The 18,998-nt window shown below is 45.9% G+C and overlaps 1 protein-coding gene across 4 annotated transcripts in view; it reads right to left on the bottom strand.

The window, feature by feature from the left end:
- Positions 1-18,998, bottom strand: part of PLXNA4 (plexin A4) — a 434,060-nt gene that overhangs the window by 78,521 nt on the left and 336,541 nt on the right. For all 4 annotated transcript variants that reach the window (XM_075491509.1, XM_075491511.1, XM_075491510.1 and 1 more), the window contains 2 exons: positions 10,254-10,454; positions 2,053-2,149 (listed from right to left, as the gene is read on the bottom strand). In XM_075491509.1, the coding sequence (XP_075347624.1) occupies positions 2,053-2,149; positions 10,254-10,454 (298 nt within the window). The remainder of the gene's footprint in view (positions 1-2,052; positions 2,150-10,253; positions 10,455-18,998) is intronic.

The raw sequence follows: 18,998 nt of genomic DNA, 5'->3' as shown, positions 1-18,998 counted from the left end.
TATCAGTGAGTATCTCTGCAGGCACTTCAGTAGGCTTGGTTTAGTTTGACCTTTCAGCCTACCAGTCCACCCCATATGATGCTGGCTATGAAAGCAGTGGCATCTTGGTTGCTTGAAGGCAGTGTATTGGCTGGTTAGAAAGGCACTGGGTCTAATCCTGCCTCTGCCTCTCTCTCTCAGTTTTCCAGAGAAGAAGGTCTGCTTGTTTGCAGCACTGTCCAAAGCCCTGCCAGCGTTTTGTGTTTGTTTGTAGCCACTACATTTATGCTAGCAAATAAAGCTCTCTGTGTCCTCAAGAGCATGTGGTATGCCTCCATGTGGTGTATCCATGTGCACATGCCTAAGCTCTCCTCCTGACCCAAAACATGATGGTATCATCCAAACTACTCATTTGGGATAGCCATCAGCCAGAGCCACTTCCCAAATTTTTCACAGTCATTACTTACAACCTTTTGGGTTTGAATAACCAACTGTGCTAAAGACTAAGCACCACAGATGTTTCTTGAGTTCATCCTCTGGCCTGGTTTACGTTACCAGCACAGACATGCCTAAAGACACAATCATCATGGTTGTGAGATTGATTTTACTCCTACATCATCTAGGACAGCTCAGTACTGCCCAAAAAACAGTTCACACTCTTGGTGTGGACCATATTGCATCAGGAATGCTTAGGCTATAATGGTAGCAGAAAACTAAGCAGGACTGGGACAAATGCCCAAACGCTGACCTCCAGCCCACACTGTTAAAGGCTAGCACAGTCCATGGCACTGTTTGGGCCCATGAAAATTAGCACTGTCCTGGCAATGCCTTGGCACAGCTTGGAGAGCAGGAGAGAGGGCAGAGAGCTTCAGCATGAAGAGAGGTTGGCAGTGTGAACATGGGCTGTGCCACGCTGCTGGATGCCAGGGCTAGACAAGGGTCTCCAGCCTGTTGTGTTTACTGAGTGGATTTAACCTTCAAGAGCCACAGTTTTGGAGAGGACAGTGCAGGACGTTTTGCATTCAGACTGGCTATTTGAACCCGCTGGCTACTCAAGCCAGCAGAGAAGGACATCACAGAGGTGGGTGCAGGGGGAGAAGGACTGGAAGGGGCCATGCTGTGGGAAGAAGAGTTGCCTTCTGTATTGCTCTCCAGCTTCAATGTGGTGTTGGTGGAAACCTCACCCACCACCCCTCAGCATGAGGGTGGATGTGAAATGGTGTGAGAGGAGCACGGGACTACCTGATGGGGAGAGATGGAGTGGGAGAAAATGTGGAAAGTGTCCAAAAAAAGAGAAGGTAAAGCAAGGGAGGTAGAAACTTCTGAGAGGTGGTGATGTGAGGAGAGAGTCTGCAGGTCTGAGCCGTACATGCAGAGCAGCCGAGAGGTTGCCTGGGGGAAAGGCTTCAGGGTGGCTGAGGGTGATGGACAAGAAAGAAGAAAAAGATGTGAACGGACCATCCATCTCCAGCAAAAATGCCTGCCTCAGGGTCGTGGCTGGATGTGCAATATCCCTCTGTGAGGGGCACAGCAATCCTGCGGCATCGGTGGTAGTTAAACAGAGCCAGGCTCTGGGCAGGAGGTGGTGTCCAGTCCTTTGCCATTATCATTTTATTTTGTTCAGACTTTTCCCACTGGCGAGCTGCAGCCTTTCTCCTCCCCCTCTCCCTTCCCCTGTTCATTACTCCATTGCCTCTGAGCAGAGAGCACCCGATCTCCTGGCACGTTAACCTGAAGAGCATCACCGCAGGAGAAATAAAGGGGGGGAGAAAGCTGGAGAAGGAGGGGCATAAAACAAGACAGAAAAATGTGGGGAGAAGCAGGAAGCAAAGATGAAGAAGGAAGAGGGAAAGCGAGACAAGTGGGAGGGAGGGTCATATTTCTCAGGTGCAAAGAGAAGAGTAGGGGGGAGGGAACACAAAGCACACAAAAAATTGGTAATTTGCAGAGTGCAGAGAACAAGTATGCACCAGACAGCACGGGGAGCTGGTGGCAGCTTTGTTAAGTGTAGGGAGCGATGCGGCCCGTTGCTAAGGTTACCGCTTCCAAGGACAAGTTGAAATAACTCTTTACCTTTGTTCTGTGCTGGGTTGTCAATGTTGAAATTCCCGTTCCACACGACCGTCAGCTCCACCGGCAGGCTGTTAATCTCCATCCCTTCATATGAATACTAGAAGTGGGAGAAGAAAAACAGAAAAAAAACCCAAACCCAGACTTACATGGTGCCCAGAAGTGGAGAGGGGATGGGACGAGGCAAGAGGTGGTGCTGCAAGTTGTGAACAAGAGAAATGGAGCTGTTAGCCACCTCTCTAATCACCATTACCTGTCAGAAAGCCACTCTCAAAGTTGTGGTTCTCAACAGAGCAAGCCGTGCCCCTCTCAATAGCTTACTTAGCCATTAGGAAAAAATTCCATAATTTAAGCATATTTGCATGTGATGGGGCTTATCTTGGAAATCTACCTTCTAGGTGTTGAACACAGCTCTGAATAATATTTTGCCAACTCCTATGTGCACCTCTAAGATGTACATTATGCACTGTGGGTCTACCATCCAAATATACCTCTGCTGTGTACTCCATAGATGCTGAGTGTATATGTAAGGTTATCTACACTACTGATATTTTGAGGAACTCTTGGAAGCTGAGTGAGGTATTAGAAAGCAGGCAACAGGCATATCATGGAAATACCTTAAAAAAGGGGAAAATGGAAGTTCTGTGTAATTATAGACCTGTCATCCTAACTTGGCTTCCCAGAAAGAAAGTACATCAAATTATTAAACAATCAATTTATAAGCACCTGCAAGATGATAAGGTGATAAAAATCAGCCAGCATAGATTTGTCAAGAACAAATTGTGTCAACCCAATCTAATTTCCTTTTTTGACAGGCTTAATGGCTTTGTGGATAAAAGGGAGGCAGCAGATGTGATTTATCTTGATTTCAGTAGAGTATTTGCTACTGTCCTACAGGAGATTCCCATAAACAAACTAGGGAAATATGATCTAAAAGAAGCCACCATAAGGTATATGCAAAAGCTGCCAAAAAAAAAAAGAAAAAGAAGAAATTAAATAATTCAATGTCAGGCTGGGAGGGTGTTTTGAATGGAGTATTGTCCTGGGTCTGGCATTATTCAGTATTTTCACTACTGACTTGGATGATAGACTACAGATTTCATGAATGACACTGCTGTGGGAAAGGGTGCAAGAACGTCCAAAAGCAGGGTTAAGAATTCAAAACAAACTTGACAAATTGTAGAAGCAGGCCAACATCAACAAACTGAAATTCAATACAGGCAAGTACCGAGTATTCTTCAGTAGGAGGAATCAATGCAAACAAATATGAAACTGGAGTGAATGGCCAGTGCTGCAGGAAAAGGTCTGGGGACTACTGAAGATCACAAAGAGACTGTGAATCAACAATGACATATTGCTGCCAAAAAACCAAGCAAATCTTATTTGGGGATGCACTAAGAGTTTGTTACATACGTAAGCCCCAGGAGGCAATTATTTTTCCCTACTCGGAACAAGAAAGGCTTCAGCTGGAGTAGGGGGTATCCAGTGTTGAGCAAATATGTATTAAGAAAGCCATAGAAATCTTCTGAGACAGCTGGACAGACTTAAACAAACACTTTTCAGGCACAGTCAGGTACACAGGTCTGGCCTTAATGAAAGAAATGGAAGCTGACCTCTGGAGGCCCTCTCCACTCTGAGAGCTCTCTGACACACAGTGCTTAGTGTATTTTTTCAGCTAGATTTTGGTTTATCATAAGCCAGTTCACACAAGGTTCACCCAGTTGCCCATCACATGCCACTGCCCACCTCCATCAACAGCTTCCATCCAACACTTCACCAAAAGGCAAAAAGCCTCGTAATGGGAGAGGAGATGGTTGCTTAAAGGACAGAATGGGAACAAGGCAAGAAGGGGAGAGACATTTCACATCTGCTACTATTACTGACCAGAGCGCACGTAAGGATTTACCCTCCTGAGATCAGGAATATCCCACTGCACTGGGATCTATAGCGGGACAAACTCCCACTTTTAAAGAAAAAGGCGTTTTCCCCACTAAAGATTAAATACAATCGAATAAGCTGTCTGGTTTGGATGGGTATGTCTTAGAGACCACTAAAGAGTTCCCCATCACTTAAAGTCTCAACGTGGTTTTCCACAGAGATGCCAAAGCTCTGAGCCTTTAGAGGTAGGTTTTTCTGTATCCATTAATTGCCATATAATTGCAGAGTAAATCATATATGGTGTTTTCTGTCCATTACGGCAGAGTGAATGCTAGTTGCACGGTAATTTCTCTTCGGACAAACTAAACACAATTAGCCACTAATCTGCAAGACCCTGTGATTACGATTGTAGGGTATTCATGGGTATAAGTTTTGTAGTTACCATGGAAGTAAAGAGCAGCCTCAGGTTAGCAGAGCCCTTTGCAATAGGGCTGTACCCGCCACTCTCATTCAGTATGAGCATTTTTATGACACTCCTTGGTGTCACTGCCAGAAAGATGCAAGATGATGCAGAGCCACTTGGACTCACAACACTGGCTTTTCACAGCTTTTTGGAGCCAGGAGCAAGGATGGGGAGACAGGAGTGGGAAGGAGAGTGCCTGAAAAGTAGAGAATAATTAATCTTCTGCCACTCAGGAGCTTTGCAAACGCCTGCTTTGCACAGTACTTTGCAAATGCTGATTGGGAATGGGAAAGAGCACGTATACAGAACCACTGGTCACCCTTAAGTCAGAATTTGAGTCTGTAGGTGCCTGAGAAAGCGCTACTTTCTGCCTCAGAGGAGCCTCATGCATGTGTGTTGGGATTTAGCTGTTAGCAGAACCTAGACAGGGCTGCCAAGGGACAGGCAGCTGGAGTCCCCCAGAGCCTTTCATCCCACTGAGGATCCCAGCGCCAGCAGCAGGAGCCCAGCCGGGATTTTAGATCTTATCTGTCTGCGGCACCGGGGGCAAACACATATTAGACTTGTTAACTCAGCAGACTTGATCCAGAACTGGAAATGGATGCGAGGGAATAAACAACAGGATCCCCATGGAAGAGCTCCAAGGATGAAGCCAGCTGGGGACTGGAGCACGGATGCTCACGCTGCCATGCCCGGCCTGCTCAGACAGCTCGTGGGCTGCACGGCAGCGAAACAGAGCAATTTGCAAAGTAACAGTGAGTAAATGCTCTGTCCTCTTCAGACCACAGGAGCTGCTAACTCATTGTGACCCCTGTTCAAAGCCCACTGAACTCAGTAACAGTCTTTGAAAAGGATTCGCTCAGCTGTAACAATAAGATGGAAATATGTTTCAGAGAAGAAAAAAGGGATGATGTATTGATCTCCAGGACTAACAACAGAGCTTCCCAAATACTCCTGCTACAAGCATTCATACCATTAGGGCTCGTATGTATACATTGCCTTGCACAACTTTCTTCAGCACAGGCAAAACTGCTGAAAAGATGTGAATCTGACCCCTAAGTCTGCAAAATCTGGATTCCCACCATGCAAATCAAATCAAAGCAGAAAATTATGGGCAATTTAAAGGCCCAAACTGAGAAAGAGAGGCTGCCCTTCGGGAAAGGCAGACTGGGTCTCATCAGGAAATGCCAAAAAGCTGCTAGAAGGAGCTGTTGTAGTTCACAGGAACAGCACAGTGTGTTTTGAACTCCCAGGTACCAGCTCTTTGCCTCTTAAAATCTTCACTAGTATCAGATACTCCTGCAACATGGGCTGAGCCCATCACATCACTTAGCCATTTTGCCATGTTGTTAGCGGTTTAACATCTTGTACTCAAGCTACTGTAAACACACTGACTGTTTGTCTCATAGAAGTTCACTATCCTCGGACCGAGAGAATGGTTGCAAAATCACAGCTATCAGTTCTACAACAGCTATGCAAACATTAGCTGCCTTCATGGAAAGACACTTTGCATTTCAGAAATCTGCAAATTCCTGGTGCTTTTGGGCATCCTGTTACTACAGGCGCCCTGCTTTAGAGGAACTCAGCTTCACAGACCTCTGAGCCATGCAGTTTGTGCAAATCCATAGCCATGCTTGACCTCTTGCTGCATCTTGTTGGGATGCTGTATTACGAGGTAAAGCCCTTTGATAGTTTGGCTTGGGCACACTTAGGATGATAAACCAAGAGCGGTTACGTGATGTTTCCCCCTCGTACCTCGAGCATGTCCAATAGCAGGGAAACATCTGCAGACAAACATCAATTTAAGAGTATTTTAGTGTTAGTCTGTTTTCCCTGACAGCACAAAAACCTATTCTTGTGATAGAGCTCGGGCTAGGGGATTGATTCCTGTACCTGGCTCTGTCACCAACTCCTTGTGTGATCCTGTGTAAATAATTTAATCCCTCTTTGCATCAATTTTCCAGCCATAAACTGTAGGCAGAAAACTTCTTAACCATAGTCATCCTGTCTCCTTGGACGCTGCTTCCCAGAGCTGGGACTGAATTTTTATGTCTGGGTATCACCCAGGACAATAAGCTCACATCATGATTGGAGTTTCTCTGTGATATTTGAATGCAGATAAATAATAATAATAATAATAATAATAATAATAATAATAATGCATCATAATAATAGGGAAGTGTATGTATGGCTCACAGCCCTGTGCTCGTCTTCCTTTGGCCACCCATAAGTGTGTTTTCCCACGATTTCTGTAAATAACTCCTCATTTTTTCCCAGATTTGGGGATTTTTTTATCACTCCATCCACTGTGTGAGCCACACCACAGACTCAAATGCCTCTGAGATCTTCTGCTCAAGTGCAATGATGTGATAAATATAACATATTTGTTTTTCCTATCCCTAAGTTACACAGCACTTTCAGCTGTACCATCTTGGGTCTCACAACACACAGACCTGTGAAGGACTTGAAGCAAATTATCAGCAGGGATTTCGCTGCTAGAAATCAGTGTGTGCTGCCTCTGTGTGTGCCAAGGCCAGGCAGTGGGCAGACTAACACGTAGCAAGAGTGTGGACTTAGTCACGAAGCAGGTAAAGGCAATGATCGTGGCATGGTCAGGTGGGTCATCTCTCACCCACCTCCCTATTCCTCATGCCAAAGGCTGCTAATATTGGGCTGATTGCAAGTGTTGGGGATCCCACTGCTTCCCACTGGGGAGATTGCTCTCTGCCCTAATAGATCTAGCAATTTCGGCCATTTCTGCTGGTGTTTTTACTTACTTATTTATATGCCTCCTTAGCTCTCCTTCTTTTCATTTCCTCCCATCACTCTGTGTCCAGACTGTTGGCAGAGCTATCATAAGTGCAATAAGGAATGGCAGGCAGGGTCTCTCTGAGTGATAATTGCGTGCCTTGGGTGGTGTGATAGAGACAAAGCCCAGAGCTGAGAGTCTCAAACCACTTGACAAGAACAATAATTGTCCCAAAGTGTGCTGCCTGCAGTGACTTATTGCTGTTATCAAATGAAATATCTCCAGGAAAGACAGGGGAGAGACAGAGCTGGCTATTGACTGGACCGAGCACCTAGACACCATCGGTGCTGGATATGACATTACTGACAGACCGTCAGATAGGCTGGTCCCACCTGGGTGTCCTTATAACACCTCTTAACTGAAGTTGGAACCACTTAGATAAGTGCCTGCTTAAGATGGTTCTGATCTCAGCTATACTGGTATAAATCCTGAGGGACCAGGCAGTGGAGAGCAGGAGTTAAGGCTTTTTCCCAATCCTATCCTGTGTGAAAGCAGGAAAACTCCTGCATTTTGCAGAAGTTATCCTGCAAGAGCTGAATTTGAGCTTGTCGGTGCCTAGTGTTTGATGGGAGGGGGTAGATCTTGAGGCTTATGAAGGAAAACAAGCCAAGAATGATTGCTTAGTCTAGCATGCATCATCAACAGAAAGATCTGCTGGCAGGATAGCATCCCTTCAGGGACACACCATCATAACACATCCTCCCACCCTCCTTTGGACCTTCTCCAAGCCTGCAATGCAGGTGCTACATTCAGTGTCTCATCCAGCAACTCTGCTGAGTAAAAAGCTCTGTCGAAGGGGGCTGATTCAATTTGCAAACAAGCTTATACGGTTGTTTCTAAAGCCAGGTCACCCTCGGAACAGAGGCTCATTGTATTGCAGTGGCTCCAGACTGAATGCTAATTCTGGCAGGAAAGGAAATAATCATGATGGAGACATATCTACAGCACTCCTTCCCTATTGTCTGTGTCCTCTGCCACCTGCTCAAACAGAGCCGGGCTTCTCTGTTCCCTTTTTGTCTCTGTGTGAATGTTTCTTTCTTTTGTCTGGCTCTCCCTTCCACATCTCTTTCTCTCAGTGTCTGGCAAATTCAGAACAACAATGAAATAACATTTCTCGGGGGGGGGGGGAAGTAACTCAAATCAGAGAGTCAAAGTGTCTTCAAAAGAAATGGGAAGAAAAGAAGGAAAAGAGAAAGAAAGAGAAGGAAAGAGAGGGAGAAGGAGAGGGAGAGGGAGAGGGAGAGGGAGAGGGAGAGGGAGAGGGAGAGGGAGAGGGAGAGGGAGAGGGAGAGGGAGAGGGAGAGGGGAGGGAGAGCAGACAGAAAACAGAATAGAAAAGAGTTGAGTTTATTCCAAAATAAGCCTCTCTCCCTGGAGAAGAGAGAGGTCCGCCTGAGCCACCACCAAACATGGGACAGGCATCCTACAGACACCACACAGCAGCAAGGTCGTGGAGTGCTCTGGCATTAGCCTGAGACTCAGCCCTGCCACCCTGCGCAGCTCAGGAGTAGCCTTGAGTGTTCTGGCATTTAAAAAAACCCATTAAAATCAACATGGTGCTGTCACAGCACTCGGGCATCCCACGAGCAAATGCATCTGGGGATTCATCCAAGCCCAATTCTCTGGTCCTAGGCACTAGCAACTTCTTGGAGCATGCAGGTAGTATGGGAATAGTAACCGTTACCTCCCCAAACCAGGCTCATTTGTTGTATACCACAAACTCAGATGCTGAGAGAGACTCTCCAGGACTGCTGCGGCAGTCAGTCCCCCACTCAGCCTAACTGTGCTTAAAATCATCCTGAGATACCTGATGCTGGTGCCTACTTGTGCCAGAAAATTCCTGATTCTACAGAGTGGCTGCTGTCTTCCCTGCTAAGACTTTTTGGACAGATATATGGACTCTGTCCAGGTCCATATAATACCCTTTAGCCACAGGCTTTCGCTATTGTAAAGGAAATTTTTTTTTTTTTTTAAGTGCAATGCCTTCTTATGTGAAACCTCAAACCTGGATGCTCACAGGCCACTAACCGGTAATGAACATCAGGGGGAGGGAGGGGGACAAAGGAACAAATACGAGACTGTCATTGGGAAGTTGCTTGTTTGCAACAGATCGTAAAATGTGTGAACTGCCTGTAATCTTCAGCACACTGCTTAATGCGGCAGAATATGTTGTGACGGATTTTAACAAGCGCTGCCCGGCATGGAGTGGCAGAGCTGCAGTGAAGTGGCTAAAGCCTGTAATTAGCTCTTTGACTAATAAATCATCTCGTAGTAGCAGCAATGAGAATGACTCAAATGCACGTCTGGGAGACATGAATCTCATGGAGAAACCTCCGGAGAAGCAGTGCTAGGAGACCACCACTGCACATATGCATGGGTCCTGGCAGATGCCAGTGTTCGACCCCGAGACTGGCATTGTTGCGGTGACAACACCACCGTGACTCACAGAGGCTGCCTGAGAGGGGGGTTACTGGTCCTGCACTGCAGATGGGGAATGGGAGGTGGGCAGAGGCAAAGGGACTAACCAAAGGTCATGCTGTGAGTCAATGGCTGGAGGAAGGCTGGACTCAAGCCTTCAGCATCTCGTCCTTCTTTGGACCCATTACATGCTGGCATCCGTCAGACTGTTTATATGGGGTTTCACATGTCCATCATCAAAACCCCACATAATAACCCTAACTCTCGGTGTTGACATGAACACCTGTCTCTTTGGAAACCCTTTTGAATGCACACAAGGACGTGGCACTGTGAGGATTTGGGCAGGTTAAGCTGATAATAATGCCTGTGGGTCATGACTAAGGTGCTCCAGCACAGCCAAATGCTGGGATCCAAGGGCAGAAGGAACTACTGTGTGGTGACATCAGATAGCCTAAAGAGCAAAAAGGGCAGTTCGCAAGCTACCAACAAGCCTTTCCTTGACTGTGCCTGGAACTGGGTAGGCAATAATGTAAAAAGGGCTGCAACACAACCCCAGATCCCATTGGGACAGTACTGTACACGCTCCTGGTTCTCCTTGACCCCTGCACCTCTCCCGAGCATGCAGGGCTTGCTCACCGAAGTGTTCTGGCACTGCACGCTGGAGCTGTTGAACCTCAAGGCAGGCACCCGCTGCTCATTGCCCTGGATGTTCAAGATGCACTCGTAGCCTCGCTGGCCTGACTGCGGCTGGGGCAGGTTCTTGGCCTTCAGCGTGATGGGCTTGATCACTTCCACCGGCACCAGGATCTTCTCTGCCTGAAGCAGCTGGGGACAGTCCTAAGGAGAGAGAGAAGATAACGTGCCAAGTCAGCACATGGGTTTCCCAGCCCCAGGTGAAGTCCTTTGATGCTTCTCAACCTTCTCACTTCACGCTTCGCTTCAATCAATTACAAAGCCTTTGCATCTCCCTGGGCCTCAGCCTATTACAAGGGTATTCAAGGAGCATTACTGGGAAGGTTCAGATAAACAGGTGAGGAAGGATTTCTTTTACAGACCATCCTTTCCTATTTCCCTTGTTTGCACTACAGACTTTCAACCTTCAGGACCCAAGGAAGCACTCTGGTGCTTTTTAATACCTGCTCCGTTAATCAGGTAGTGCGAAAGCAATCATGTCCCCTCCAGGTACTTAGCCCAGTCACAATGCCATGACATGAGAAGTCAAAAAAGCAAAATCTGAGAGTATTTCCTTGCCTCCCCAACAGCCAATGCACCATTGTACAAAAGGCACAGCTCCAGCTAGCTCCAGCAAGACATGTTGTAAACTACAGAGTCTGGGCTGTTAAAAAGAGAGTTTGTTTTGGCTTAGAATGGGACAGGATATTTATTACAGATGAATCCAGCTCCCAAAAACCAATTGTTACACAATGAGTGGAGATCCCTTGGAAAGGCTTGCCACCATTTCAGAAAAGGAGCAATGCTAAGTGGATGTTGCTAATCCAGTGCGTCTTGGTGGGTCCCTCATGCAGGTAGAGGTCTGGGCACCCAAAGCTGCCATGCAGAAGGCCGTGTTCAAAGTCTATTAATTTGCACAGCTTTAGTTAGAGTAGTAATGCACTGCTTCTTCATAGTACAATCAGACAACTGCAAGCTGTCAAATTCATGTATTCTAGGAAGCTATCAACTCTTTAGGAAATTACTGCAGCATTCGCTTGGCTAATCCAAGGCAGTTTGATATAAAATGGGATCCCTTAAAAAAACACTACAACACGCTACAAAACATAAGCATGCCATATGCACAGACCATGCTATCTTGATCACTTGTGAGTGCCTGACTGTCCCCTCTCTTCAGTTTTTTCAACTCCTAGATGCCAAGAGAAAGCCTGTCCCCTCTTTTTCTTTTCTGCACTGTATTTGGCACAGTGCCTGCTCTCTGTAGAACACAACGGTGTCGTGATGGTGCAGCCACCCCGTCCAGTCCAGAGAGCAAAACCATTTCAGCCTGTCCTGCCCAACGTTAAAGCCAGGTCCAGTCGGTGCAAGCAGAGACAGGGAACTTACATAAAAGGGTTCAAGCTTAATCCGTAGGTGTAGGCAAGGGATGGCAGGAGGAAAATGACTGATCCAGGGCTAGAAAGGAGGGAAAGGGACCGAGAGGCTCAAAAGTGGAATTTACAGCTTATGAAAGCCTGGGAGCTTGTTAGAGCAGATGGTGGAAGCATCTTACTGAAGAAAATAGCTTAGGAAGTTAAAGAAATGGATTAGACGTGTAACATCTGCAGTTACACCAACCAGGAATAGAATTACAAGAGCCATCAGTCATCACACTGCGGGTGTGAGCCATTCCACGGCCAGGGGCAGGAAGAAAATCCAGTAACCACCCAGGTGCCACTGCAGTGAAGTCTAGAAGCCTTCTTCAGTCCCCAAAGAGGGTCTGTCTGTCCCAGCAAAGATGCCAGACTGAAGAGCCCTTTGGGGCAACCTGATTTCTCATCTGCACTTATAAGGTGATGCTAACGGTGTAAGTACTTGACAGCTGCTGATGGACTTCAATTGGCTTTGCCCAGGTTAACACCAGAACCAGGAAAGTCAAACACACAGTCATTGGAGCTGGATGGAGGTGAACCATCTTGGGTCTGGTGGCAATTTGTCTGTGCTAATCTGGCACAAGGCCTAGCTTAACATGTGCTACCAAGGACTGAGGCTTAATAGGCCATCATGTTAACCTGGCTGGATGGTGTAAGGATCGGAGGTGGCAAGCCCATGTGGTGGTGCATTGCATTGATGAGCTTTACCACTGTAATTCTCTGCAGTCTTGGAGATTCTGGTGCTGAACAGCACTTCAACAAGCAGACGTGTGAGGAGGCTCCAGGAAGCTGAGTATATGAGCGGTGGAAGTTGCCTTATGCCCCATCATGCACAAGACACAGCCAGTGTGGAAAGAGGCTGTCTCTGACCCCCAAGAGTGCTTGAGGAGCTACACCATGTTCCAACACTCTCTGCTCTTGCTGTTGTCCTGTCCCATGATGAAATGTCCCCAGGGAACTACTAATGCTGAAACTCAATGGTTAAAGTGTCATAGAAGTGTTCGTCTTGACAAAAAGGCAAGGCTTGACAGTTTAGAAAGTCTTGCCAACCTTGAGTCCAATGGTCCTACCCTATCAAGGCATACCAGCCTTAAGGCTAGCTGCAGGGTTAAGCATGAGAAAGTGAGGCATAATTTAACTCTGGGTGACTTATACCTATAAAAACCTGGAGGGCAGGGGAAGGAGGTGGTCTAGGCTATATGAGTGAAAGTTTCCAGTTCTGATCACGCCAGCAGATACCATGTGTAAATACAGTTTGGGACTGCATGGCTTCAACACCCCCTGAACCTTCCCCTTCGCCTAACATGTCCTGAGGCCTCTGAATCAGCTCCCTCTCTCTCTCCTGGCATAAGAAAAGACCTTGGCAACGTCTTCATTTTTTTTCATCCTTAGCTGTAGGAGTTGAGAGAAAGATGCATTGGTAGAGTGAATCAGCGGGACAGGAGGATGGGAAAGCCCTATCTGCCGCTGAGCAGCCATTTCCCAAGAGTGGGCATTTTGCTTGATGTCTGTCAAACAGAAAAGCCTCTGAAGGGGGACGGAGGATGAGGGTTGGAGATAGTCCACTATGTTACCTACAGGGCAATCCCAGCTCTTCAGGCTGGTCTTTCTTGTCTAGCTTTATCCCGTCCCCCTCCACCACTGGTGCTGTAACCTTTCCGATAACACTTGTTTCAAGTTCATTAACAAGCAGTGATTGCGACAGCCCCAAAACAGGATTCGTTTGCATATAAAAAGCTTTGCAGTGCTGTGAGGAAGTTCATTATAGATAATTGAAGAGGCAAGCGCCATAAAGAGGAAATCCTCCCAATGTGGCTTTATCTGATTGACCTAATGTTCTTTCTAATTGAAACGGGGGGGGGGGGAAGGCAATTTCGTTGGGTGATGTACTGCATAAAACCTCAGAGCTTGGACTAGGTTCTGGGTTCTAATTCAAACGTAGTACTCATTTTGGAGTTTTGGGTGTCTGGTCAGGTTTGTATTTTTGAGGGTAAAACATCAACCTGCTCAGAGCAGACCCTGCAGCAAGACCCAAGCAGAAGGGTCCTTAGAAAAGAGTTATCTTGGGCATTTTCCAGCTGAGGCAGTTTCTCTTCACCCGTCCTCTGCAATGGACATCACCTAGGTCGGAAAAGCACGGTTTTCACATGATGTAGGGGAAACAAAAACATCCACTGCCAACAACTGTACCAAGAAAGGATACAATCCCATCCCTTTTGTCTTTGGTATATAATAAATTAAGCCTTTCCCCTGACTCTAAGGGGAGCTGGTTCAGATTCCAGAGGAGCTAAAATCCAGTTTAATCTGTACCAGGGCAACACATTTGAAAGAGGACTCTTGTTGATTCATTTTGTGTAGCTTCATTCTATTCCTTAAATGCTTTCAAATGAGTCAGTATCTTTAAAACAATATCCTCCACCCTTGCCAATTACTCCTATCAGCAGCGATGCACACCTCAAATCACCAAATTTTGCCAGTTATCAAGTCAGAGAGCTTTTGCAGTGAAAACACTGCATGAAATGGGCCGTACTCATTGGGTCGATGGTAGTTTAATTTTCTTTATTTATAACTCCTCGTAGAATGCCTGCAAATGTGTTTTGCTGTAGCTTGCGGAAATAATGAAGTCTCAGAAATATGAGAACCCTTTCTCTCCTTTTCTCTCACATATGTGTTATGGCCCTCATCACAGCTATACCTGAGTGAGTCCCCAGTGAGAGCCGTCATGAGAATTCTGCTAAAGAGGGCAATGAAACCTCACTGAGGCTATGTGGTCTTAGCCCTGAACTAATTAGTTTGGTTCCTTTATGGTGCTTCACACATATATAGTTATGATTTCATGGAGATTTCACCATGCTGTTTTCCTGTATAAGCTGGAGACTGACCAGATACTCTGAGTTATCATCCTCTCCTAGGGATGAAGCATGTAGGGATCTTTCACAGTCTTGTGATATTGCATGGGTTTTCTTCTAACCTTATTTTGTACATTTTCACTCTCTGTTACTGTTTATGGCCAGGATCATGAGCCCAAGTCTCATCAAAGTGTTTTCAATTTTCCAAAAGAAAATGGGTCTGATCTACTTTGAATGGTAGGCATCCTACATGGGAACAGGTAAAACATCCTTGAAGGTTTAATACAATGACCCATCTATCTATCAACAGTGTCCACCTTATATTGGTGTCCCAGTTCACTTGTCTTCCCCTGTGCATCTCTTGTCATCCAGAGCATTCAGGTGAGGGAATCTTTCCTATTTTTCCTTCGTACTGCTCCCTCATGATCCCTGGTAGCATTGACTGAATCTCCACTTTCTACAGAAGGAAACTAGAGCTCAGCTATTGCTGACTGCATTGTAGGCATGTTTGGCAAGATAAACTCAACTTTTGGCAATGGATTTTCACCCTTCCTTTCCCAGAAGAGTAGGAGTCATCTCCATTCAGGACCAGACATAGTCAGCACCAACAATTCCTCCACTACTTGTCTCAAAGCATCCAGTTCCCCTTTTCTCCTGCCATCAAAATCCATTTCTTCATCCTCAACTTCAGGGTTTTTTTAAGATTTTCTTTCCAATATCCCTCATTCATCAACCATATTTGTGCCTTATCCAAGCCATCTCGCCTGGAAGGAACATGATCACAAAGTGAATCTAAGTAGGGACCATAACTTACTCACTCAAGACTTTCGGGACCCCACAAGAAATGATACTCAGATTGTTATTTACTCACATATTATGTAAATACTATACATCTTTTGTTCATATGCTCTGCTGAGCTGCAATGTACCCTTTTCTCTATGTCCCCTATGGCTTTCTCACCCTCCCACTCTGTACTGTAATCAAGTCAAGAGGGTAAGATTTGCGAGGCAGGGACGGGATCTTTATAATGATATCTAGACCACAGCAGCTGGATGCACTGTTAGATTAGATTAAAAATCATTAAAACCAAAACAGAACAGGGAAAGAGAAAGAATATGAAGGGAAGCAAGGAGAAAAAGGAGAGTGAAAACAGGCAAACAGAAAAAACCCCATATATTTTTTGTCATGGACTTTAGAGGAATCAGATTTCACCTGGATAAAAAGCAGGAAAACAGCGAGTTGGCAGACGAGAGGCAGCAGGGACTGCCTGGAATATGTTGCCTGAACTTCTCTCTCACACCTCAGCACGGTCACCCTAGGTCAGGGCTGTGACACCACCCAAGCAAAATCAGACGCTTGTTTAGCAGTTACCCTGTACTGCTGCAAGCAGAGAGCTTCAGGCTCCAGGGCTGACAAGCTGGTTCCTTTGATGAATCACTTTTAAACTCTTGCACAACTTCCCAGCCCCAGGATAATCTGCAGAAGGAAGCACCAAGGAGCTCAGCATTCCCAGTGCAGGAGGGAAAGGGATGAGTTACAGTCCACGTTGTGTTTACGTTATTACACTACTAATTCTTAGCATCATAAAATTATATTTAAAATTTACACGAACAGTGCCGGGGAACATTATTAGGTTATAAAGTGGAATCAGGTCAATGCTTTGTAGGCAGGATTCCAAGCTCCATAAATTTCTGGATATACTTTCCCCAAATTTACATCGGCACCAGCAGCAATCAAACCAGCTACAAAAAACCTCACCCGGTCAAAGAATTTTTAATGCACCATATATTTTATCTGCACTTCCTAAGTTTACAGTGTTGTTAGTTTGATTGATGGTGTGCTTATTTATTGGCACAGCAAAAGTACTAATACATGAAGAAAATGCTCAAAACTTTAAAGGCAGCTGATGAGGAGAAAGCAACGGGATTTATGGGAAGTGTAAACATCTGCAGAGACAACAAAGGAATAATTGAGTCCTTGCATCGCTGTCACTTCTGGTGGCTCCTTTCTAGTTAAGAGTCTTCCATGCACCCAGGAGCAAATACCAGCTCTCTTTTGTCAGATATTGCAAGTGATTCTGGTGCCTGGGAAGAGGTGGTTGGCGTGGAGGCTGGTGCTTAGTCTGTGGAAGAGATTTGGCCCTGTTTAAGCGTTGTGCGCTCTAGCAGTTACACACCTCAATGGTGGCTTGCACAGATCTGTGTACACATACCACTGCTGGAGGAAGGGAGACCAACAGATCAATAGCAGATCATTAGCTCAGCTGCCATAGCCTCTTGGGTCCTTGGCTTCAGTGTTGCTAAGGCTAGAGAGCGACGAGTGATGCTGGTCACCAGAGAGTGGATACTCAAAAAGCAGAAGCTAAATGAAGATAACTAACCTCCTCTCACATGGCTCACTGCTGAATCTCGTTGATCAGGAGCAAAGTAACTCCCCCAAGGCCATGCAGGCAGTGCTGGCAAATGACCCAGGTCTGCTGAGAGCTGGATCCCGACCTAGAACTATTCTGCTTCTGAAATCAGTCCACACATCTCTGCTGATCAACATTAATGATTTTATCCTCCTTTAATTCTTTATTAATAGTGCCTTTCTCAGCTGGTCCATTATTTCACAAGGATCAAGGTCAGGCTGCCATAATTATCCAAGCACCACATTTATCCTTTTTAAATAGAGACACGACGTTAGCTTTCTTTCAGGCTTTTGCTGCTTTGACACATGCTCAGAAGGAAAAGTAATGATCTGGAGAGCAGGAGCCTTCTAATCACTGGATGAAGGGAGTGGACTAGTGACAAAAATAGTAGATGATTGTGTCATTAGGTACATCTGCTCAAAGGAGAGGGGCTACTGGAGACATGCAAGCAGTCTCAGTTCTGGTGTTTCCTGAGTAACTGCCTGGTTTTGAAATCATAAGAAATATGAATGTGTGCATTGAGGAAGGTGGTGTATGTGCAAGAGACAAGATAACCGTGTATTTACTGGGACAAAGTCTGTAATTTGTTAAAGGAAAACCCTGGTTAGGTAAGACAGCCCTTCAGAATAACACACATAGTAAAACTGGATTGTGCAAAGCCATGGAAGGCATGGGGCAGAGCACAGGCAGCTTATAAAGCAGTAATGAATTTCTTCTTTAATTATTATTATTATATAAATCTGCATCCTTCTGCCTAGCCAGCCTTCTGTCCTTCTGTAACGGCTTCCATCTGAAGTTCACAAGACCTTTCATGTATATCAAAGCACTGTACATCCATGCGTGGCACCCCATGCATTGAGCATTGCAATAGTACCCCTTACTGCTCATCTGTGTGACCGGCATGGTCACCAATGACACCAGCGTGTTGCTCCTCAACAAAGCTGTTTCCTATATATTTGTGCCAACAAATGGGGTTTACATGCATAAGGGACATTCTCCAACCAAGCCTCCCTCAGAAGTGACAGGGAGTCTCATGACAACGCTCTCACATGGAGATTTCTGGTGTCTAACAAGGTTTGAGCCCAAGCTGTAGCGTTTCCTTCCTAAGAGAGGACCAAAAGTCTATTTCTCCTCTAAAACTGCCCATTTTTACAAAGTTAGTAGGAACTTGGTATCTTTGAGAGCTCCAGACCTTGGCCCAATTAGGACAAGAATGGCCAACGGGTTCAGAAGTCAACAGAGGAGACAGAATAACAGATGGACCGGAGGTGCGCACGCAGGCCACGTTGACGCAATCCCGCTTCCTTCGGAAACCAGGACAGAAGCCCAGAGAGTCATAATACTTTGGCTTCCACAGTGGGAAGGTCAGGACAATGATATCATGGCTCTTGTCACCCTCCTCCTCATTGAGATCTGTGACAGCATGAGATAACATCCAGGCCAAAGCAAATGGACTCATGAGCAAAGACAAGGCAGGGAAGGAGGGTCTGGGCTCAGCCTCCTGGACATGCCCCAAGCAGGGCAGGAGACACATTCCAGCACTACCTCTTATCTGCAGCTTCAACATCCTGAGAATGTTTCTCCTTGGCCAGGTCCCAAAAGCTCACGTCTCAAAGAAATGAATGAAGCTGATGCTGCAATGGAAAAAGCAAAATCTTTCTGCTTCAGAGCCAGGCCACCCCGCGCTAACTCTGAATGGGGAATTGTCTTTCCTCTTGAGCAACTACCTTTCCCTCAAATTGCAGGGTGCCACGTGGATCTTAGCAGTCCTAACAGATGTCCAGATAGCCAGAAAATCCTGTAGCAACCCGAGGCATCGCAATGGCATTGCACTGAGACAGGCTAACAAAACAGCATAAGCTCTTCCCAAAGTTATTTCAAGGGTGCTGTGTTGGTGGGGACAGATTAATATTACCCTGTTGCATTCTGAGATCACTTCGTCCTGTGGGATAAATAATTTTGCATGACAAAGATGAGCAGTCCAACTGTTATAAGTAACATTTAGCAGGAACACGGTATTGAGTGTCAGATGCTTCTT

The sequence above is a fragment of the Mycteria americana genome, chromosome 1 (assembly GCF_035582795.1).
Source record: "Mycteria americana isolate JAX WOST 10 ecotype Jacksonville Zoo and Gardens chromosome 1, USCA_MyAme_1.0, whole genome shotgun sequence".
In the NCBI taxonomy this organism is placed as follows: domain Eukaryota; kingdom Metazoa; phylum Chordata; class Aves; order Ciconiiformes; family Ciconiidae; genus Mycteria; species Mycteria americana.
This window is presented reverse-complemented; position numbering and strand designations above follow the sequence as displayed.